General features: G+C 45.1%; 1 protein-coding gene across 11 annotated transcripts in view; it reads right to left on the reverse strand.

Moving 5' to 3' along the window:
- The window catches only part of RNF220 (ring finger protein 220), a 222,210-nt gene that overhangs the window by 6,168 nt on the left and 191,802 nt on the right, over nt 1–24,240 (reverse strand). For 7 of the 11 annotated variants that reach the window (XM_033067117.2, XM_033067113.1, XM_033067119.2 and 4 more), the window contains 5 exons: nt 23,610–23,665; nt 21,803–21,881; nt 16,680–16,724; nt 5,651–5,759; nt 4,450–4,524 (listed from right to left, as the gene is read on the reverse strand). In XM_033067117.2, coding sequence (XP_032923008.1) covers nt 4,450–4,524; nt 5,651–5,759; nt 16,680–16,724; nt 21,803–21,881; nt 23,610–23,665 — 364 coding nt within the window. The remainder of the gene's footprint in view (nt 1–4,449; nt 4,525–5,650; nt 5,760–16,679; nt 16,725–21,802; nt 21,882–23,609; nt 23,666–24,240) is intronic. The other 4 variants (XM_033067118.2, XM_033067121.2, XM_033067122.1 and 1 more) reach the window with 1 other exon arrangement.

Here is a 24,240-nt window from a genome sequence, read left to right on the forward strand (position 1 = left end):
TGAAAAATGCATTAACAAGAGCTGAGATGTTGAAAAGTCGTTAGGGCTTACATGGTGCCAGGAAGGATTGGAGTAGTTTGTCTTAAAGTTGCCTCTTAAAAAAAATGGTATGATGTCTGCTATAAATTGGCTAAAGCAAGGAAACTCGATTTAGGCACTTCCTGCTGTCCTGTGGGTCTAAAAATGGGAAGTTTCCAAGAAGAATATGTTACCAGGCATACAGAATAAAGAGACACATAAACAGAGCAGGCAAAGAAAGTGAATTAGAAGCAGAGAGATGACAGGAAGGACCCAAACCAAGAGCCAGCTTCTTACCAGGAAAGGAACTGAATGTCAAGATCCACTTCTCAATCAAGGCATCAGCCTCCTCTCCATGCTTCCACACAAAGTGTGGAGCTTCCTCTCTGCAGATGCTAATTCCCAGAGAAACAGCTGTCCTCCACTGCCATTGTGGGGTAGCCTCCAGTTGTCGGGTAATGGGGTTAAACCACCAGGAGAACAACTTTTATCACAAAGCCTCCTCAAAGGGTGGAGCTCATCCCCACAGGCTGCTGGAGGCCAGAACTGAAGAATGCTAATTAATAACAAGAGAACCTCATGGCAGATGAGAACATCATGAAGAGTCAAGCGCAGCATCCATGCAGCTGCTGACTCAGGAGGTCCCTATACGTTGCTGAAACACTGAGGAATCACCCAGAAGGGCTGCTCTGTGTCTGTGCTGTTTTGTACAAAACCACTCCAATCCCCATGGCATATATGGTACTACAGCCTAGAAAGAGTGGCAAGGCTAAGAATGTAGTAATTACCAAAGATATAAATGTGTCAACTGCAGAGCACACGTATATATTGATGGATCCCCTGGAAGCATTTTGTGATGAAGAAGGCTTTTTAGAAGTGATTTTTTCCTGCTCTTGTAGTTGTCATTTTCAAATAAACCTAAGACAGGCAGGCACAAATCTGGAGTTCAGCAAATACATGTGGGAAATGCTGGATCTGGCTTGTATACGTGATGGGGGAAACTCAGTAAATGGCATTTGCCCAAATACACCTGCTCTCTTCCAGCCCTTGCACCCACCAACAGCTCCATCACTGGCAAACAACAGCCTGACTTAGCTTCCAGCTCCATTTATTTAGTAAAGGATAACAGAGATCGGGAAATCACACAACTACAGCTCACAAAGATGTCAAGACCTCACTGACCCATTCCCTGGGCAAGATCACCTCAACCTGAATTACTGCTGACAGACACACGTCAACCCTGTTCTCACAAACCTCCAAGGATGGAGGCTCCAAACCTCCCCAGTAAATCACCACAGCACATGGCCAATCTCTTCTGTTAGAGAACTCTCCTCAGGAGAAGGAAAATATGAATCTCATCCACTATTAGCTGTCATTCAATGGGGAAGGATGGAGATGGCACAGACTCTTACAGAGGGAGATTCATTCCCTACCACTCCTTGACTCAAGCTGCAGTCCAACAACCAGCTGAGGATGGACCCACCATGAGGACTGTCAATGCTCAGGGAAAGGAATCCACCTGCTGCTGCCCAGGCCAAGCCTTGCTCCTGCATCACCATTTCCTCTAATATTTTGAAGAACCTGCACATGTTTTCAGGGTTTCCAAAAGGGATTACAGGGAAAACACTCCATGATCTTGGTTCTCTTAAGGCACTTCCAGGGTCCCTTTCTGCAACCCCAGCCTTTGCTTCAGAGATGGAGCCTCCTCTGTTCAAGGTTCAACCCCAGAAATTGCAGCCTGTTGATGTGCTGAACTCCAGTATAATTATACCTATGCAATAATTTGTAGAGTTAGTGATTCAAAGTCTCTTCCTTGCCCATATCAACAGAACAATTATAATTTGGAGTTGAACATCAAGAGCCAAAAGTAAAAAAATGTTATTTTCATAAAGTCTTAAGCATTTTAAAATCCAATCCTAATCAGTGCCCTAAACATTATCAAGTCCGATGCTCAGAATACAATACAATTTTGTTGTATCCTACAAAATGTTCAAACCTTAGGTCTATAGACACATGTGAGCATCAAATTTCACCCTGTCTTCAACACCTTGCAGAGGTTTAGAAGTGCTCCCAGGCACTCTGAGCCTTCAGTTCCAGGGCCTTGTTCAGAATATGATCCTTGCTCTCTCAGATGCACTCACACTCTAAGTTAATATTAGATCTTGGTTGGGCATATGGACCAAGGCACACAGGAGAAAGGGGACTTTTCACCAGCATGGATGGCAGAACTCCAGATTGTTCAAAAGTGGCCAGAAGCCTGACACAACCCGCCTGCTCCAACTCCTATTAACTCCAACAAATTGTTTATTGCACAACAGAAGAAAAATGCTGCCCCTCTCCCCCAGCCAAGTCTTTCCATGTGTGCTGCATGCACAGGCTCCCTCCTCCCAACCCCACTGGGGAGCCAGCTTTATACCCAGGGAAAGGTAACAGCAGCGATTATTACACACACTATCCCACAGCTCCTCGCTTGTTAAAAAAAACAAGAGTCTCTTTTGTGCCCGAAATAAAAGGAGATACCTTAATTAGAACAATGCAGGTTGGTAAGCATTAAACATTGAGCCCAGCTGCTGTATGCCATTAAATTCATAAAAAAGGAGGGGGGAAGGAGGGCAGTCTTAACGAGATTACACACATTGACTTTGATCAAGACACAAAAGCACCAAGGCGTTCCAGGGTTTTTATTGCTGTCTTCAGGCTACATTTTAATGGTTACATTAGAAACATGCGAACACAGGCTGGGAAATTTTTTTGAGATGGGAGAGGGAGTGCAAGCATGCCTTGTGAAAAGGCCTGGTTTAATAAATTGGGGGCTGCAGGGAGAGGCTAGGACTGGGGAACACATGAGTAGTCACTTATTAATTGCTTCCCCTATGCAAGTGCCAAATCCTAACATGATGTCTTGCTGGACTATTCCCATCCTGCCTGCCTGGTCAGCAGAAGAGCCGTGTGCAGATCACACAGAGCCAGCTTTATCACCACCTTTCTCATGGAATTCTAGGGGGAGATGGCTTCCCCACTGCAAGGGAAATGTTAATCCCTGGGCACCTGGAGCGACTTTACCCGTTCTCATGAGCAGCTGTGACTGCTGAACATGCCAAAAAGGGACCTGACTGAAGTTGAACTAAGTTGCTGCTGAGCCTAAGAACAGCTTGAAATTGGTGTCACAGATTTAGAAGATGACTTGAGGCTGGTGGGAAGGGGAGAGGACAAAGACTTCAGAGTAAAGAAAATGAAGAGGAAATTAGTGTTTTATCCTGTGCTTGTAGCACCGCTGAAAGACAAGATTACTCTTCACTTACCAAAGGTGGCAGAGCACATACTCATCCAGACACCTCACAGCTATGTACTCACATACGTGCCTTTTATAAGATGCTGCTAAAATGTTTACAAAAGCTTGTATAATGTAAATAGTGACGGGTGTAGCTGAAGAGCTATAAAATACAGCCCAAGGGATAGCCAAGTTATTGAGTTGCTATTAGTACTCAAGCCCACAGGCACTTCACCATCCTGGTAACTTTTCTTGGACAAGACTTTTAAAAGGCAAGATTTAAAGCATGATCAGCTTAATTGTAATTCCAAGCACACAACGTGTTTTATAAAGTAGAGTAATGCCTTCCAGGAACAAGTTTTTAGGAGTGGCATTCCCTTACATTTTTTTGCAACCCAACACTGTATCATCTTGCTAACAAAACTAGAAAGCACAACTGGTTATTTTCCACTCCCCAGCCTGAACAAAATGAAAGCTTGAAAATCAGCTGCAGAGGGGATGTTAAAGGCTGATACAAAGCCCACAGTTTTAACACAGGAAAACGCTTTATTTAATAACACCCTAAATTTTAACCTGATGTCCTTTAATAAATGTATAAATTACTACTCTACTGGGTCACCTATTCAATATTCAAGGTAGTTCCCAGTCCTCTAAACAAAATGGTATATGCTTGAAAATCACACAGTGCTATTCCAAATAACCTAAAAAATATAGATTCACATTATAAAAGCTCCCTTCCCTATCCTCTCTCCTGAAGATGATTCCCTTTGCTTCAGGGGAATATTATGTTTCTCAGAAGCTACCCATTCCATGAAATCTCAGTGGATTTGGCCTCCATTCTCACAGCTTTACCTCTCTGCATGGATGCTCCACAGGAAATTACTGAAAGGGAAGATAGTCCCTGGCACAGAGCTCTTCCCACAGCAGCAGAGGAAAAAGCAAGAGGCAGGACAGAACTTGGGTCACAACCACTCAAAACTCTCTCATGTCAAAGCTAGAGTGAGGTGTTAAACAGCCAGGCTTGGGAAATCTGCAAGCACAGTACTCAGATTGTTTAAAATAAAACAAAAAGCACCCTTCCCTGTGGCAATCTAGAATAAAGTATCTGAGAAGAGAGGAAAAAGGCTGTAAGTCAACAAGAAAGCAGTCAAAAGCCTCACCAGAGTCCGCAGCCAGCATTCTTCACAGTGCACATGCCAGCACTGAATAGAAGTCAGGGGCATTGTGTAGGAGTCCTGAGGAAAAGAAGCAAACAGATTATTTTCATAGCTGTGATCTAGTGATTCTTCACTCCCAAACCCATCACAATGCCCTTCTTTGAGGGTAACACCGTCTTGTATTTTGTTAAAAGTTGGTTAAAAGAATCAAGTTGTGTAATATGTAAGATGTACTTTTGTAATGTTTGTGTAGAAGTGGCATAAAGTCTCCTTCAATCCCCTTTCTTGGTTTCCCAGAACTCCTGCTAGAAGCCCATAATCCACTCAAGTGATGACCTGGGTCAGCACAGTTATTGCAAAATCATTTGAAGTTGTCCTGGCCACCTGCCATTACTCTCATCAGAAAGGTCACCAGATCATATGAAAATTATTGACAGGGTAAGATCAACCCTTACCACAACTCAGTTCTGCAAGAACAGCTTAACTACATCCCAAGAATGCTGCTGCTATTTCAGCAGACATTCCTTCTCAAATATCTTCTATCATTGCTAACAAACCTCTGGAAATCAGCAGCAAGCTGTTGTCCATTCTGTGGGATGAGTGACAAGGACTGCACTCCCACACCTCCAAGTTGTGAGCTGGCTGGGAGAGAGAAGCCTGTGCATAAAGTTGAGGTTGCAGAGGGAGCTATCCACCAACCACGATGTTCTACCCTCAGCACAACACAAACCCAAAAGGAGATGTAGAGCCCTGCAGGCTTGGACCATCAGAGGGAGCTGCTGCCCTTCCTGAGGAAGGCCACAGCATCACCAGAGAGCAAGGACACAGGCAACTTTTAAATGCTCAAGCAACATCCCTGTTCCCAAATCAGAGAAGGTGAGCCTCTGATCACAGATTCTGCTCTCTTCTATGTACCTAAATTTGCACATGCAGGAAAAGGATGCTGGTATCTGGGAGTGTTCTACAGGAAGGCAGAAAGACATCTGATGTTGGACCCTCCTTGCCCTGCTATAGAGGGACAGTTATAAATAACAGTGAAACAACGCAATTGATACAGAAATTTGAGTTGTTAAGACCTTAATTTGGAAGGCTAATTGGTGATGAGTTCCCCCAGTCTGGCTGAAAAAGGAGAAAAGCTTCTCCCCTCCTCGGCAAAGATACCAAGACATTTCTGATTCATTACCACGAGTGGACTGCTACTCACCATGCAAATGAGACATTTATAGCGGTCCCCACGGGAAAGCTGCCTTTCTAACTCACGGACACGAGCCTTTAGCGCTTCAAATGTTGTCACTGCAGAGTCTTCTGTAATTCTGCAAAAGATGATGAAGAGTGAACACCACGGAGCACACATGACTGTTAAGAGTTTGGGAGAAAAAGGATCTCACAACAGGTACTGCACAGGAAACGGCATCGTATTTCAAACAAATACAACCAACTTGGGTTAAAAAAGAACTCCCGAAAAGCTTAGTGTGAATTCTTTAAAGTGTCTTTCTAAACACTTCCAAACACATCACAAAAGAACACAACCACTGCTGGGGTTGCCAGCTTCATAAAGAGCAAGACATAGACATTTAAAGAATAGATATTTTGTTTGTTTTCTGCCTTTTTTCTTGTCTCCCTTAAGAGATTACTTAGGACCACATACTTGAGACAAAGTTCTGTATATTGCTTTAAAGCTGCTGAGATAACTTTTTGTGGGCAATAGGAGCTGTTCTTCCCCTTAGAGAATTGGAGGCCTTTGCTGGCCATCAGCCTCGTGAAATGCAAAATCAGCTCATTACACAGGATCAACACAATGGCTTATATTAATGAAAGCCCCAGCTTTTTGATTCTAATACGGAAAGAACGGAGAAACCAAAAGCACTGGACACAGTGCCAACAGGGTGGCTATAAAGGCAGCTTTACAATCTCAGCTTTCCCATTTCCTAGGGTCATTTTTGATGGGCAGCATTATCTCTTTTGTCACAAAGGCACTGTGCTGAGGCCAGGCAAGTGTATTTTCATGGTTCTGCAAGGCTGGTGAAAAGAGCAACTTGCCAAACTGAAAGCAAGGGCAGACAGCAATGCTTAGCAGAAATGCAGGAATGAAATGCAGGGAGCATTACAGACAAGGATGCACCACTCCAGCATGCTGCAAAATCCAATTTCTACACGGTGCAGGCATAGGGAGGGGCCCTCAAGTATTCCCCAGAAAAGATTTACAGCATTGACAGAAAGGCTCTTAGTTTATTGAATAAAAACAAAACCCAACAATTTTCACGTGTGTCAGTGAATTTCTGGCATCTCCAAGCAGACTCCAGCTCAGAAGAATCTGAAGAGCATCCTGACACCAGAAGCTGCATCATCAATCACAAGATAACCCACAGTGGCACCTATGTCTTCTACCTTTTTAGAGGATGATTCATCAACAGGTGGCTAAAGCACAGGTCTAGTGGAATTACTACAACCAGTAAAGTGAGCTGCAATCTCAGCACTCTCGCTGCAGGCAGGCACTCACTCCTTTGTTCATTAGTCACTTGTCACTAGCATACAGGGAGGGACCTGGGGATCTCCCACAAGCTGATTCTGATGGCTTTTCCCAAGCTTTGTTAACAGAACTAGTCAAAGAGACGTTGGGTGATTTTCCTAATTACGATACTGCAGAAGAAAGTGAAGCTGCTGGAATGTATATGGTTAACTACCAGTGTTGTAAAGCTCCTTCAGCTTCCCTCCTGCCTTTGTACTGATGGAGACACGCTCTGTATGAGCGAGCTGAGATCTTCATCAGGAGGAGATTCATTGCAAGTGACAGCTGCCAGAAAATGGTAACAATTTTAGAACTGCAAAAAAGGTAAAGAAATACAAATGAACCATGATAGCCTAGTGGGTGAGGACTGTCTGGGGACAGGGACACTGTGGATTCAAGTCTTGGAATCCATTAATATTCTTTGGAGCAAGATGAAAGAGTTTCAGTAGGAGACAATCCTCCCTGCTGTGAAAACACCCACTTGCTCCTGCTTGTTGGTATAAATTATTGCCATATCCCAGCTTGAGTTCTCACCCTCAAGGAAGAGTTGCTAGTATTTTCAAAGAAAGTCTAGAAAGGTGTTAGTTTTGTCCAAGGAAGAAACGGATTTATTTATTTATAGCTTGAAGATTACTGTTGGCTGAGAAAATTGTTTCTCTTCCAGTCTGGCCCACCATTGAACTGATGCTGGCTGAAGACTGAAGTTGAATTTGACTTCATGGAATCTATTTCTCCTTCCTGCACGCACAAAGGCACTGGAGGTGTAAAGGCAGCGAGTGTGACTCCTTCCCAAAGCAGGTGGCAAGCAGAACCTCAACCCTTGCTAAACTCTCCTTTTACCACCTATGGAGCTACCTGTCCTCCTCAGATGCTTGGGCAAGTCAGAAAGGAAAGGGAAAAATTGATTACTTGAGCAGATACTAACAAATGCCTGTTCATCCCCAGTCCCAGCCCAGTAACAGTCAAAACCTGAAAAGGAAAAATCTGCCACTGAAACAACCAGAGAACATAGAAAATAGTTTGTTTATAGAAATTTAAACAGTTGACCCCCATTGGCCAATTTCAGAAAGTCTCTGAGATAATCACACCTGTCCAGTAATAAACGAATGAATCAGAAAAGGAGGCTGAATAGAGGTATAAGCAATAATGCTCAGAGGCTGCCTGATACAATGGCCAATCAATAGGAGGGCTGTAGATCAGGGTGCTAGTTAGCTGGAAAATTACCGCACCGCTGCGTGCGTCACGCTGTAGGGATCCTGGACAATCAATGTGGGAGGTATTGATTTAGTTATTATCACTTCATACGCTCCAGACATTGTTAAATATACATTTATTAACAAGACTGGGGTGCATTGGTAAGAGAGGGAGCTTTAGCCACTGCGCTATCTCCCAGCACTGATCAAAGCTCAGCTACGACAGAATTTCAACTCCATGTTCTCCCTGATAAGCAAACTCACAGGACAAATCCTGACGCAGAGAACAGTGCTGAAGACACAGCTCCTACTTCACATGACAGGAGTTTTGGCTGTAAGTGAATATTTCGCACTTGAGATTTCAGGAAAATCTCTCAGAGCAGCAGCAACAAGGGACGTGGCAGCCAAGGGTCAACCCAAAGTGAGCGATAATTGCACGGTTGCTTAGGAAAAGCAGGAGGAAATGAGGTCAAGGGAAATAGGGAGAACATTAGTAAATAAAGGAAACTGAAGCTACCTCCAGGGATGGAATAAAGAGGAGAGTCACTTCCCATGTGTCTGGCTCCCGTGGTGGCCAGTGCACTTGGGACACATGCCATTCCATTTAGTGTCATTTTACCGTCAACCTGCTGCTTGTATCCTAAAGATAAGCATCGCTTAGGAGCAACTCTTCCTGCAGCAGCAATCTTGGGAACTCCCTCAGGATTCCCTCTTGTGTGTGCACCTTGTGTGCACTTGCCTGGACACAGCTGGGAGCAGCCTTGGGCAGAATTTTTACAGGGTAACGCCAGGGTGGAGTGAGGGTCAGAAAGCCAAGTGCCATGGACAGGGGAAGGCTGTGTACAAGTTACCCTGCCAAGTGAGGCAGAGGGAATTACGGAGAAGGAATTGGCTCTCTGCTTTGCCTTGACCTCATGTTGGATGCAGGAGGACTCAACAATTTTGTGCCTCAGTGCTCTGATTCGACGCGTTTGGATAACGTCATTTATCAGCCTGCAGAATGACCTGCTGAGCACAACTGCTGCCAAGAGCTACACCTTGAGCCCCAGTGCTCACGCTTCTTCAGCATCCAGAGGCCTCACTGATACCTGAACTGTCCTCCCTGGCTGAGGACATACCAAGAGGGCACCGGCATTCTGGAGTAGAGATTCACTGTGACACCACCACACACATGGCAGCCTGAGTGAGAATGTTTATGCAAGAGCAAAAACAGGAAGGGAGGGCTCCTTGTAGAAGAAGCTGGGTCCTGTACTTCTCCCTGGACTTTGAGGCTAAGTTTTCCACACCTTGACAGTCACAGATAAGGATGCTGGGTATCAAGAAGCAAGTCTGTGAGACTGGGCAGACAGCATGTGATAGTTTTCAGTCTTTGTGCCCAATGCATATTTTTCTACTATTCATAGCATTTTCCCCTGAGCACTGAAAATAGGAATATTTCTTTCTCTGAAAAAATCCTTGCCTTGTTCAGGTAAAAGGTCAGAAGAAGTGCACAGAAATACTGCAGAAGAGGAAAAAGGACTTACCCGTAGCTTTGAGCAGCAATAGTCACCTGAGAAATCTCCCCTGGGAAACAGCCACCCCCCTCTTTGATAAAAAACTTTAACCCAAACACTGGTTATTTGTTAAACATTAGCATGCATGTGATCTTTGTTTCTCCAAATTAAATCGAGCAATTCCTACCCGCTGTCCCAGTGGGCAATCACAAGCAATTCCGTTAATTAAATTATCTCTGATTCTGCAGCTCTGGAATCTCTCAATTGACTAAGTCTGTGCTTTATCATCAACAAAATACTGGACCAAAAAGGAAACAAAAAATGCTGATGTCAGTGTGATTGGCTTTGGTTAACCCTTCCCAGCTGGGTATTAAGGACTGCTCAAGAAACTGTTGTACTGGAACAAGCCCAAGAGAGAGAGCCTTGTACCATAGATACCAGAAGCAGCTGTTCACTTGTGTTTCCTTTCCACTGCACAGAAAAACACAAACACCACACTGTCCCTGCATCCAGCATCCTGCCTATTTGAGAGGCACAGAAAGATGCAAACTGTTAGTTGCTGAAGAGGCAGGAAAATACCTCAAAGAACGCCCCCAAATACCCCATCCTCATCCAGATCTCATTTGATGTATCCTGCTGTTGAGGAGTCTCCATAAAACATTCCCCTTTGGTTTATTTCAACTGGATATAAATTTTCCTTTCTTCATAAATGGCTACACTGTACACAGCATTCCATAAATTTTTACAATTCCACTGTTTGTATGTACCTTGTAAAAAACACTTAGCTCTGATTAAACGCACCACCAATAAAATTTCATGGGCTACTTTTGACACTTGATATTCTGACCTTCTCTCTTCCTCATACATTTATTTTTGCTTTCCTATGCCTGTAAACACAGACTGGCAGAAAGGAAAATGTACAGTACCACTGACAAACCTGAAAGTGATGTATTTACTTTTAAACAAAGCCTTTATCCTTCCCTGTTCAAAGTGGAGAAACTAGTAGAACATACATGCCACCTCCCAAAACCAAGGGCAGAAGTCATGTCACCAGCAGCTTACATATCATAAATATTAGAAACAGACTGGTCGATACTTCAAAGGCAAAGTCAAGTTAAAGTAAGGTTCCAGGAGCAGAGAAATTGCCCCAGGCCATACCCAACCTCAGCTGTAGATGACAATTATCATAACCACTACTGAACTGCAGGAGAGAAAGCCTGGTGCAGTCCTTACCTTGTGGGACACAAATCTTTAAGACCTGATAAAATGACCCCAACATCAGTGCACAATCATGCAGTTGCAAGCCTTCTCTCATAGCCAATTTACATCTGGGTGAGAGGGTAACTCTTTCAGAGAAGGGACTCTGTTTTATTAGCCTGTAACATGCTGTGCACAGCTCTGTGACACCCGGGAGCACTGCAGAATGGCAGAGCACAGTGATGCTGTCTCAGCTCTCGCTCATATATTGTCTTCAACGCAATTCCCTCACTACCTGAGTTTCAAACACTAACTATAAACACCTGCACGCTTTTTGGAATAAGAACTGCTTTAGTTTTCAATCTGATGAAATAATCCACCCCCACTTTCAATTTAACACGCATCACCTGCAGCAAGTACCAGAGCTAAAGATAAAGACAGTTTATTTTGGCAGATGTAGGTGAGCAGCACTGAAGTCAACTGGACTGAAAGGACTTTTACACTTTCTGGAGTGCAAGAACATAACTTAAAGCTGAAAAAGCTCCTTTGCTACTAACAAGCAAAACACTTTAACTGATACGTAAGTTTCAAAAAAGTGACAGGTGGTTTTAAAAGACAACAGGCATTTTCAGTATCTTAAGTCTCTGGAAGAAGCCCAGTGTCAGGCACTGGTGGCAGATTGACTGTGAATCACCCCACAACATGTGGGCCACCAGACTGGCACAATATACTGAGATTTTATTTCACTAGATGAGTTGGTTACAGCAGAAGGGGTTTGCATGCCTTGACGTAGAAAACTGCCCAGCAAAGCTGTTTACAGAAGAGCCATGTCAAATCACACCAAGTGAAATTTAGACCCTCTAAAGGGTCTGCAAGACTGCCAATGCTAAAAGCAAATCTCCTGGCAAGACATCAATGTTTTAGGAGTTGGCTTCCCCTTTATTTAGCTAAAAATCTCATTTATTTGGTTTGTTTGTTTTTAGACTAACCTCTTTTAAAGAGGTTGACTTATAATCCTGTAAAACGTTGTCACATGTATTGAGGAAATTGGCAAGGATGCTAATTTATTGTCCTCTAGGAAAAAAAGCCCTCTTTCCTTGATTAATGTATGTTTTTGTATTGTAAGATATTAAAGAATGTTGCTTCACCTGTAATTATAGAGAATAGTTTACTCTGGCAAAATGCCCTGGCTTCTGGTTGCCAAGTTATGAATAATGCAATGTTCCCCATTCTAATTTCCGTGTTCTAAGTTGTGAATTTGGAGCAGGGTGCATGCAAGGGCACACACACACAACTCCGAGGTACTCTCAGTCACGAGCCTCTATTTTATACTTGCTTGCACAACTTGTTAATACTGGCATCTGCTTGCCAAATTCAGAGTTTGCTTCTGACTAATTTCATCTTGATGTAAACCAAAAATGTTGTCTCTTTTTTTCCCCACAGAGGAATTATTTCCATTACACTTGCATGCACCATCGCAATACCACTGAGGGGAGCTTACCACTGCAACAAGGCTTTTTAAGCTGCATTTAGTAGAGACTTGGGTAAAGATTCCCTGAAGAATTTAATGACAGAAGAATTCATTTTGCTTTCATCTCTCCCCCGCCTCCATAACACAGAACCCAACAATGTCTTTACAGAAGCGGGAAGTAAATTCAGCCGCTGGCTCTTTCCCTTCCCTTTTTTTGGCCCGTGTTTTGCTGGGACACATGTGCCCAGCCCCAATCAAAACAGAGACAGATGGCACCGCTGATCATTCAGAATAGAAGGAGCCTCGGAGTCAGCATGTTTAGATGCATTTGTAGGGCTACGCAGTATCCACTGGCCACTGGGACTGATTTAAAAAGGCGGCGAGTGAAAGTCTGAGTTTGCGCCAAAATTTTAAATGTGCCATTTGAGCAATTATGGTTCGACATGAAAGCTGGGAGAAAGAATGCATAGGTCATTCTGATTAGATTTAAAGACTATGTTCTCTGTTCCAAAGAGAAAATAAATGCAATCCCATTGCTTTACTGGAGCAGCTTTGGCGATAAAGAAAAAAAGCCATGCTATGGAAAAGTGGTTTGCTGCAGCAAGGTTTTGTTGAAGCAGCACAGGCTGAATCAGAAAATGATTCTCTGAGCAATGTTCCCTAAAGAGAAATAATTACTCATCTAATGTGTTAATATCTCAATTCACTTTTCAAATGTATCCTTCATCCTGGAGACCTCAATTGCATTTCTAACAGATCTGTGAAGGTGCATTGTGGTCTCTACCTTAATACAAGCCAAGGCCACAAAAGGCAGGAAGTGGAAATGGAAAATGCAGCTCCTCTCCTTGCTAAGGCACGCAGGCTAAAGGTTCCAGCCTACAAACACTTGCCTCCATCCACAAGTAAACACGTTTGGATTATAACCAAGGTCCATGTACAGCTAGGCAGGTCTATTTTTCTACTGGAAGACTTATGGCAGCTGTAACTTGTCATCTTACTGTGGCCTGGAGCTGGTGCGGGATTACTGGTAGCTTTGGCTGGATGATCAGGGCACAAAATTATAAAATATCCATGAAGTGAAAGAGGAATAGCAAATTCCTAGGGTTGAAAGTTGCTCAGAAGGTCAGACATGCAGCTGAGTCTTGCAGCCAGCGTCTGTGCACAATTAAACGTCTTCTACTCCCATGGCCCCCATCCAAACAACTGAAATAAACAGGAAATATCTATGCTACTATAGCAGCACTTGGATTCATCTATAGCCTTTTAAGGGCTTTACTGTGGAGGTGATAAGCTTTCCAGAACCTCCATTCATGACTGCTGATTGGAAGCACACAAGGGCAGTGCGATAACACATCCTCCAGACAGCTTCCTACCACTGCTGCTGCCGCCCTAGAACTTTTATACTGTTGCTGTTTCCTTTACAGGGAAAGAAAGGATCAGAATTAGCATCATTTAAGGTAATCGTGCCTTCAAAAAGAAACACGAGGCTATTAAAGGAGGCCAGAGCACATTAGTATCATATAACCAATTGTGATCCTAGAGCTAGAAAAGGAAACGAGCAGCGCAGTGGAAGGACAGGTCATGAGTCAGCTGAGGGAAAAGCAGGAATGCTTATACAATTGTGTGGGAAACAACAGCTTTTTGCAGACAAAATCATCAAAAATTAAGAAAGATAATGGAGAAATAGGATGAAGTGCCTGTAACAGTGGAGTGTAAGGTTAGAGAAAGCATCGACTCAAGTGGAGGCAAAAGATCAACATGGACATTAAAACTTCTTTAATTACATTACTTGCTATTACTTTGTTTCTGTAAAGGCAGTGTTGGGCTCTGTGTGACAGAGGGGAAGGAGATACGAAAGCACAATGAATTCTTCTGTCATCAAATTATTTGGGAAATCTTTACCAAGCTCCAACTAAATGTGACTTAATACTCCTCCTTGCAGAAGTAACCACCCCTCAGTGGTACTGCAACTGTGCATGAAAGTGTAAGACAAATAATTACCCGCTCTACAGATGTCCCAGACATGGTTAAATCAGAACTAAAAAAACTGGTCTTTTTTAAAGTACTATTTCATATTTATACTAACAGTAGCATAAGAAATGCATGAACTACCAAGAGGTGTAATTACAACCATCCTGCTGTCATACAGCAGCTGGCACAGCACAAACTCTTCCTGAGTCGTGCCACAACAGTCAGCGAGTGCCAAGGAAAGCAGTAGCCCTGTGCACCACCTCAGCAGATGCAGGAGAGAGACAGTAAACTGGCAGTGGATGGGGCACAACATGATCCCTTTTCTGCTCTTCAAAGGAACATTTCAATCCAAACAGGGAGTGCAGCCTACATAAAGATAATTGTAACTTTTCTCTTGAGAGCATCTGAACACCACACAAACATTTCCTACAAAAATAATGTCAGTGCCTGCCTCTTAATTTTTGCAGCATAGCTAAGGGATGTGAATAAACAGTCACATCCGCAAAGTATTTTCAGAAGGAACATGGCAAGATCCACAATGCTCCATCAGAGACCATGTTAAACACAACAGGCTAATTTTAGGGATGAGTCTGCTCTCTAACAAGCTGCTCACACATCTAAGGGCAAAATTTGTCTGCTAGAAGACAGTTGTTTGTGTTTTGTAAGCTAAAGTTTCTCTTACCTATGGAATAACTCCAATATTTCACAGGGAATCATCATCCATCTAACTGAAGTACCCTCTAACAGACCATCAGCCTCATATCCCCTTTGAAATAGCACAGCTGAGCACTTGCTGGGCCACGATTTATTTTTTACCTTCTAAGACATCTTGGTAACTCTATAGCTCAATAGTGACAGTCGAATTTCACACTGCGATAGCCCCCCATCGATTTTTCATTCCCAGGAAGCAACTCTACAAATTAAAGTTAACAGCATTTCTGAAACTAAGAAAAGAAAAAAGAAAAGAGGGGGCAGGCAAAGAGACATAAATTGCAAGATACCTAAACCGCACCCCCAACATAGGAATTAAATTCCATCCAGAGTTTTTCACCAGTTATGAGATAGGGATGCAGAACCTACTGTCCCTGAAGCCTGCAGTTCCCTTGGACTTGCAGATGCTTCACTTTAAAACATCACAGGTTCAACAGAAATGAGAGTCCCTTCCTATATGAAGATGTCAAAATCTATGGAAAACTCCCTCAAGGCATGAAATTAGACCAAACCTCTGGACAATGCTGCACTAAACAGATACCACCTACCCCCAGGTCTGAGCTTGTACAGTCACAGCCTGCCTCGACGAGCTTCCTTAACCACTGGCCAGCGAAGAACTGAGCACTGATACAATTTCAGTTTGGCACAGTGATTATAATATTTGAGACCATTATTAGCACATGTAACTTCTCTCCAAGAGTTAAAAGAGGGAGCAGAATAAATAAACACAGCCAAGCAGTCTGCTCTCCACTGTCACATCGCAGAGGAAGAAGTAATGCCAAAGCTTCACTTCATAAAGAAATGAAGCATCTATCTCCATACCCTTTCAACACTGATCACCAGTATACAGTACAAACACAGTATTACATACTACTGAATTACTGAAAAAGAGTAAAACCTAATAAAAAAATATAAACACAAGCAGCACAGCCTAGCAGCTCTTTCTCAGCCTTTGACAATCCCACACTTCAGTGTCCTGAATCCTCTCCCAAGTTCACATGGGCTGCTCTAGCACTGGACCCACCAGCAGCATCATGTTCTCAGCTTAACAGAGCCCTAAAGGTTAGTTCATTTATGACTCAAGTTAATTTCTGAATTCTGTCTTTGGTATGAGATGTTCTTGTCTCCCATCAAAGCCCATTAATGGTGAGACACTGTGGAGAAGGGCTGGGTAGTGCTTATCCTATGGTGTGAATTCTCAACAGCTTCTGTTTTCCTCTGACATACCAGCTTAAGCGCGGCTCCTTCCCTTTCAGGCCTCTGCTAATCCCCTGGCTCACACTTTGCTCCCACCTGGATGTGTCTGCTTAGGAGCAGGGTCTCCCCAACAGACACTGCTACCTCTCTGACTGCTCTCATATGCCTGTCTCTTTGCACAAGGACCCCAATCTAAACTTTGCTTAATTTTAACTGCTGTACTGCTGTGCCAGAGCCCCTCCAGAACCAAGGTTTCAAAACAGCTGGATTGGAAAGAGGCGAGGTGGGGGGAAGGGGAATAAAGAGGAGACAGGAAAAATAAAACAAATACAATTGCTTTTTGTCTCTAAAACCCTCTTTTTAACCCAACAAGCGTCTCATCCAATGAAGCATGATAAGCATGAAGTGTTATATAAAGAAGATAATTATAAAGGGATTTAATGCTTGGCAGGCTTGTATTGCAAGGTTCAGAGCAGAGGTAGCATACTCACTTAAACAACCTTGTGTCCGGGTTTGCTATTATGTGGGTAGCGTGGCTGGGGCCAAGCAGAATCAGAAACAAGATTTGTTTTACAAAAAAAAAGGAAAAAAAAAAGAAAAAAGCACAGTTCCCTTCCCAACGAGGATGGCAGTTTCAGTCCCACCTCCTTCCACTTCTGTCCCATCCCTGATTAATGATGTTGTCTGCCTGATTTATGACCCACCCCAACAGATTAGAGTTTCCCTCTTCAACCTCCCCCCCTTTCACCCCTCCCAGAAGGCACAGCCACACTCCGCTGGAAATATTAGAGAATTATTAAATAAACATTCATACGTCATGTCTCTTCCCATACTGAGCTCATCGTAGTCAATGCTCAGCGGCCAGGCCCTGTTTGCTTTGGGGCTGACACCAAACAGCTGGAGTGATTCATGGAGAGGCTGGCTACAATGCTCTGTGCCATATATCATGCTCGCAGCGCTCCCTGCCCCGGCGGAGATAAACTGATCAACCACAACGGGCTGGAATGAATTTATGACAACACAAAATTGAGGAAAACAAATGGGAGGTGACCCAGTGGGCCACTAACCCAGACTCTCTCGCTGGCCTGCAATCTAGTCTGGTAGCAGAAAGCAAAATTGAACATTGGCACTCTGAATTAAGATGCTGGCTTTTAACCCCGGGGAACCTCGGTTTCAAAATGGCACCAGACCCTCACAAGGCAGGGAGAAAGACTTTTTGTGGGGAAGGTGCTTTTTGCAGTTCTCTGAGCAGCACTTCTGCTGAGAGTTCGACGTCAGCGGAGGCGTTAGGGAGGGTGCCTGGGCAATTAGGGACCAGCTGCTCCCTGAGCAGAGCTGCATCTCAAGATGAGGTAAAGGAGCATTGCACCGGCTGAGCTTTGCCTTGGCAGTGGCTGGGGTCTTCAGAAGACAGGCAGGGCTCAGATGGTGTGAATGCTCCTTCATCTCTCCCCAAGAGCCTTCAGCACCCCAGTGCCTCTTTCAGACACCTCACACTGGCAGGATTAGAAAAGCTCAGCACTGAGACACCTCACAGTGCTGAGAAGGAGAGCTGGGACCACGTCTCCCACTACCCCTGGCTGCCACCTGAAGTTCAACACTACACAGATGAGGTCAGCTTGTCCAAGTTACTGATCATCTGGCGCAGCACAAGGAGCAGACCAACAGACTCACCCCAAACCCCATCTAGCTGTTCTACATGCAAGACACTCTCACAAAACCCATGTTTAGATTAATTTAAACCTGCTCAAGTGAAGAAATTCAGCTGTGTGCCAAAAGTACTGTACTAATGGATTTAAAACCAAACAAAAACACACTACTCTCTTTGCCTGGACTTATTTTTGGAAGAGGGGAGGGAGGAACGTCATTCCTATGAGAGAATGATCAATAGGCAGATCACTGCTAACTCTATTAGCCACTGCTCTAAACAGAGAGTATGGCTGACACAGGTGCTAAGCCATGTGCTTCTGGACAATTTAAAAAATGCTAATCAGATGCTACACAAGGTTTAATATGCCAATCAATAATGCTCAGATTTAAAGGTAAAAATTTAAGTTACAAACAATGGAGTAAAGTGATGCTGCCAAAAACTTACTGCAAGCACCACCCAAAACAAGAAAAATGAAACCAATTTAGCTCCAGATTAAGAAACAGGAACTAGAGATGAATCAATTTAGCCTGTTGGGGTAGGTCGCCATATATCATGGCTCAGCAGTGGAGTGGGAAGCAGCCAGACAGTGAGAAACCCTTCCCCCTCCTTTTCTGTAGGCTTCTAGCTCTGATCCCTGTTATCAATTAATTTAACAGAACCCCTCTACACAGACAAGCACACAGAGCATTCAGACTCCTTAAATGGCAGGACAGAAACTATTTATCACACATGAATCTCAAAGGAAAGGAGAGAAAAAAAAAGCAGCTAGGAATTCTCCACCTGAAACACCATCTTGTTTTCTGAACCTTGGTGAAATAAAGTACAGTAGTTTCACGAATACAAGCCGCACGGATTATAAGCCGCACCCCCGGTGCCTCGACAATGTTGCTGTCTTTGTCAATAGATAAGCCGCACCCCGAATATTAGCCGCACTTTCGTTCGTCGCGAGAATCCGTGCGCAGCTTTCACAAATTGGCCAATTAGTAACAGGATCGCGGCATAGCGGGCTTTACTGGCTCGGGGCGGGGCCAGGCAGGCTCGGCCCGCTCATGGTTGCCGACGGGGCCGGGTGGCCCAGCTCAGCGCCACGGCTCGGCGGGGCTGGCCGGCTGGTGCTGCCGCCGCCGCCGGGCTCGCTGGCCCCCCTCTCCCGTCAGCACCGCCCCGCTGCCGCGTTTGCTCGCCCGGCTGGCAGGGCTGCCGCCGCCGCCGCCGGGCTCGCCGTCCGCCCCGCTGCCGCTTTCGCTCGCCCCGCGCCGCGCCTCGCGAGCGCCGCGCCCGCCCCGCGGCGCTTTCGCGGCTCGCGGCGGCGCTTTCGCGGCTCGCGGTTCGCGGTTCGCGGCTCGCGGTTCGCGGCTCGCGGTTCGCGGCTCGCGGTTCGCGGCGGCGCTTTCGCGGCTCGCGGCTCGCGGTTCGCGGTTCGCGGCTCGCGGTTCGCGGCTCGCGGCTCGCGGCGGCGCTTTCGCGGCTCGCGGTTCGCGGCTCGCGGTTCGCGGCGGCGCTTTCGCGGCTCGCGGTTCGCGGCTCGCGGCGGCGCTTTCGCGGCTCGCGGCTCGCGGCGGCGCTTTCGCGGCTCGCGGTTCGCGGCTCGCGGCGGCGCTTTCGCGGCTCGCGGCGGCGCTTTCGCGAGCGCCGCTTTCGCTCGCCCCGCCGGCAGGGCTGCCGCCGCCGCCACCACGCTCGCCGGCCGCCCCCTCCCGTCTGCACCGCCGCCGCGTTTCCTCGCCCTGGCCGGCACTGCAGGCCCCCGCACCGCCGGGCTCCCCCACGCTGCTGGCCCCGATTATGCTGGGCTTCCCCCGCTGCCAGGCAGCCCCACCCGCCGGCCTTCCTGCTTCTGCCATGCTCCCCTGCACTGCTAGCCCCAGTTCTCCCGGGCTCCCCCGCCCTGCTGGCTCAGGCTCTGCCGCCCGCCCCCGACACTGCTGGCCCCGCCTCTGCCAGGCTTTCCCACCTCTGCCGGGGCCGGCCGGGCTCCAGCTTGGCTTGGGGCTGCCGCGGGCTCTCACTTCCGTGTTGGCAGCTTTTAGAATTTTGTTAATAGATTAGCCGCCCCGGAATATTGGCCGCACTTCCGGGTTTCCACCAAAATTTTGGTCAAATTGGTGCGGCTTGTATTCGTGAAATTACTGTACCTTAAACAAAAAGGTCCCTATGCTACTTTCAAAAATTAACATTATTGGAAAGACTGAACAAGACATTTAAGGAATTTCCTGTAATTTCTTTTGGGTTTTAGTGACTTTTAGTAGAACAGAACAGAAGCTTCAGCAGGCAAGGTTATTGCAGAGCAAGGTGTGTGTGCACAGACACACACACGTGCTCGCTATCTGCACTTCACAGCAGTGTTAGCATGAGAGTTGTTTGGAAAGGATTCTGGGACCCTTCAAAAGGTGCTAGCTAAAGCCTCTTTGATCAGATTATTAAAGCTATGTCAATTTTATCACTTGAGCTCAAGTGTTCTGGAAAATGTCAAATCCTTTCAGCTCCTACAGTTTAAAGATTTTCAATAGGAGTGGATCTGGGAGGATGGAGGACTGCTGGGCAGACAGGCAGGAGGCCCAAAGGGAAGCCAAGCAGCAGCTGAGACAGAGGCTGACAGATTAAGGCAGAAGGGATGAGTCCTTGCCACCAAGACAGCATGCAATGGTTGGCTCACTCTAAGCACAAAGCTGGTTCTGCACTGACCTGCAGCCTCCCAGACTCAGTGGTCCTTGGCCAAAGTCTGCTGACCGAGAAGCACTGAATGGCAGACAGCCAACATTGGGGACATGCTGACAAAAGGGCTTGTAGAAAGGAAAGTGCCGAGACAGCAAAGCAGTGTAAAAGTTCCTTCTACAGCAGGGAGTTTTCCCCGTTAACTCTGACTGTGAACATATGCTTTGCCAGGCTGCCTGAAATGTCAGAGATCCAAAATGTGCCAGGGACACAACCTCTCAAGTCAGGATCAGGGGCAGGAGGAGAACAAACTACATTAGAAAAATGACAGTTTTCTGTAAAGTCATATAAATGTTACATAACTAGATTTTTCCCCATCCCAAACTATCCTTGGACATCACCCCAAAATGTACTATTCAAAACCCACCATTACATCATTGTTTCCAGCCTCATTCAAGTTGTTTGGTCTCTCACTTGATCTTGGGGAAATGTTTTATATGAGGCAACAACCAAGTTAAAACAGTCCCATTCCAGCTAATGCAGTTCATGTCAGCAGAGAACAGCCTGTAGTTTTAACTTTGGACCATCAGATCTGCCCAAGCAGTAAGTCACCCCAGCAGCATGTGGAATAAGGTTTAGAATAGAGGCTGTTACTCAAATGAATACAGCAGATAAACCCATTTATTTCTATTTCAGACTAGACTGCAGCACATTCAGTGAGCAGAAAGGGACAGGAAAGGAAATGTCCAGCAGTCCCTCCACTACTGTATATTCAAACACAGGGACTTAAAGTTCTGAACCACTGAAAGGGCTGCAGGTAAAAATCTCAGAAACTCAGACACTATTTCTGTTAGGAACCATACAAAGGCTCAATATAGATCTTAAAGAAAAAGAAATTCCCTCTGTGAGACTTCTTCCAAGTAACAGTACTGCTAGGGGGAGATTCCCTTTTGTTGAGAGATGAAAGGTGGAACATACAGAAAGAAAGCATGGATATCTCTATTTACATAATTTAAAAGAAGGTAACTGCAGTAGAGAATCTCTTTGGAAGTTGTGCCCAATTCCATGTAACTGGGTACCTGCCCGCATAGATATCTGGTGGAGAACTCCCCACAAGCCACTCTGTGTTGAACACAGCAGTGGTGAGTGCTCCAAGTTCAGGTTTTGTGTTGCAGCACAACTTCCCTTCTCAGCAGTAAAAATTTCAAATATGCCTACCTTCAGATTACCACTGCTGCTGGGAGCACTAGATGGGACATTATGGTTCTTTAGAACAAGAAAAAGGGAAGCTACCCGCTTCACACTCACTTTTCAATGTCACTGTTTTTACAGGTCTTCTGCATGGTCTCCTGTTTACTGCATTCACCATTACTCGTTGACGGCATTTCTGTTGAGGGAAGAACGGAAAAATGAGTAAGAAAACATTAGATCATTGCAATGAAAAAATCTGAGCAAGTCACACTTTCAGAGGACCCCAGTGAGTCACTTTCTTGTGTTCTTGGTAAGAGTGAGAGAAGTAACTGATGCTAAGTGTCCCTGTCTGGCAGGGGGGGCCTCTCTGGACAGTGTATTTCTATGATTCAGGGCTCAAAATACAACCCCTGCTCCATCCCCACTTCATAGTGATCCGACTCCCACTGATGTATCTGTTGTTTAAGCCAGGATTTAATTTAATTTAAGGGTTGATGCAGCTTTCACACAAAATTGTACTTCTAGAAAGGTGGGTTTGGAGCAAATCCACCCAGCTCAGACCCTGCTTTCAGCCTCTCCCATTTGCTGAGACCTCACAGACACAAGCAGAAAAATATATGCCAGGTAAGCATAATGATAGAACAGTCTGCTCATCATGGCTGTTCCCAGCACAGCCGAGGGTGTGAGACAGCAGTTGGGAATGAGAAGAGGAACCAGCCACAGGGTTGCAGGTTCATCACCATGGATTCAGGTAAAAGATATGAAGAAAACAGCTCATAGCAAATGTCATCAGGGTTGCGTCCTCATCACCTCTGTGGCTGTAGCAACTGAATCTGACAATACCTACAAGCAAGTGCTTCTACATCACAGAAAATAAATGTGATTGCCTATCCCACAGAAGAAAATGCCTGCGATAGATATCCTATGTTCTCCGTTTAACCACCATGCCCCTGGCAAAACTGGTTCTACTCCCTTCCCCCACTCCCACTGGCATGTAGTTATGTCTTGTAGGTACTTTCAAGGCTGGGAATCAAATGCCCAAAGCATGACAGGAACAGAATAGGGAATAAAATCACTGGGACATGTCTCTTCAGGTCGCTGAGCTTCAGTTTCCTTCCTAAGGGAGCTGGAGCAGCACTGCCCAGCTCTGGAAATGGATTTGGCATCTACAGCTGGAAAGCGCCAGGTTTTATTATTCTCATATTTCCACTAAGTTGCTGCTTACACTTACAGTGCTGCTGGCATTGAATAAAAACCCCCAGCAGTCAAATGGGTGTAACACTTCCCCCTTCCTTCTCAATCCCATGAGCTTTCAAGTAATGTATGCAAAGGTACGTATTCACATTAACTCATTTGCTCTGGAGTCTCAACTACAGGTCATGAAGTAGGACAGATCCTAGAGTTTCCACTCCAAAGGTGAAGGCTTCAGAGTGGTAGGCTTTTCTTGCCATACAAAGGCCAGCAAGGACAAATTCTACTGAAAAGATACAAGTCTTTAGCATATCCTCCAAAGAAGGGAAGATATGCAGTTGAAAAATACCCAATTATAAGTGCACTATAGGTGTGTAGTTTAAACACCCAACAGCTGAACATCACTATCACATTGTCAGGCTCTGCTGGCTCCCTCTGTAATACAGTAGTTTGCCTTTCAGTGACATGACATCAAGTCAATCCAAACCCTACCTCTCATTACCATACCAGTTAAGGAGGCATTTTTGGGAACTTCCCCAGCTGCCATTATTCACAATTAATTGTGCTGCAAAGTTTCAAAAAGATAGTGTGGTTTTATGTGCACACATATCTGATGACACTCTGCAAGAGCATTAGTAACCACCTCTCCTAAGTACTGGAAAGCAGAAGACATGGACTATCTACCTGCCCTTGTGTAGTATATAAACTAACAATTTACAATTTCAACACTCACCGTCACTGGCCCATTTAGAAAACTCTGGCGTTATTCGAGTACTTGGTGTGCCACCACTAAAAGAGAAAAGGACAATATTCTAAAGGTTGAATACAAAAAATGTTGTTGCTCAGGAAAAGCTACCCCTTCCACAAACCACTTCTCTCTTAATACGTCTATCCATCAGTGTAAGTTTCAAAATGTGAGCAGATGTCCAGCCAAAAAATGTGCTCATGCTTCATAGCATCAGTGACACTACTGCATTTCTACAGAAACTTGACAGAATTTCAAAGTGCTTTTACAAGCAACATCTCTTAGGTTGTAGAGACGGGCAAACAAGTACTGGAAACGTGCAAGAAGGACCTTGTCCAACAGCAAAACAATGTGTTAGGTGCAAGCCACATGAAGGGACTCTGTCTCCAGGCCTCAGGTCCTCAGTTCTCTCACCAAGCACTAAGTGTCTGGAGCAACTGATAACCAAGTATCCTCCTGCTACAATACTAGAGTTGTGGTTGTGAAGGAGCTTCAGCATCTTTGAGGCTGTGCTTTTGGATGAGCATGGTGAGTAAAGTATTGAATGGACCAATGGTTTGGATCCAGTGTGGCAAATGCCACTTTTCTATGGAGTGAAACCTAATTCTGAACTAGTGTT

Source organism: Catharus ustulatus, chromosome 9, assembly GCF_009819885.2.
Source record: "Catharus ustulatus isolate bCatUst1 chromosome 9, bCatUst1.pri.v2, whole genome shotgun sequence".
Classification (NCBI taxonomy): Eukaryota; Metazoa; Chordata; class Aves; order Passeriformes; family Turdidae; genus Catharus; species Catharus ustulatus.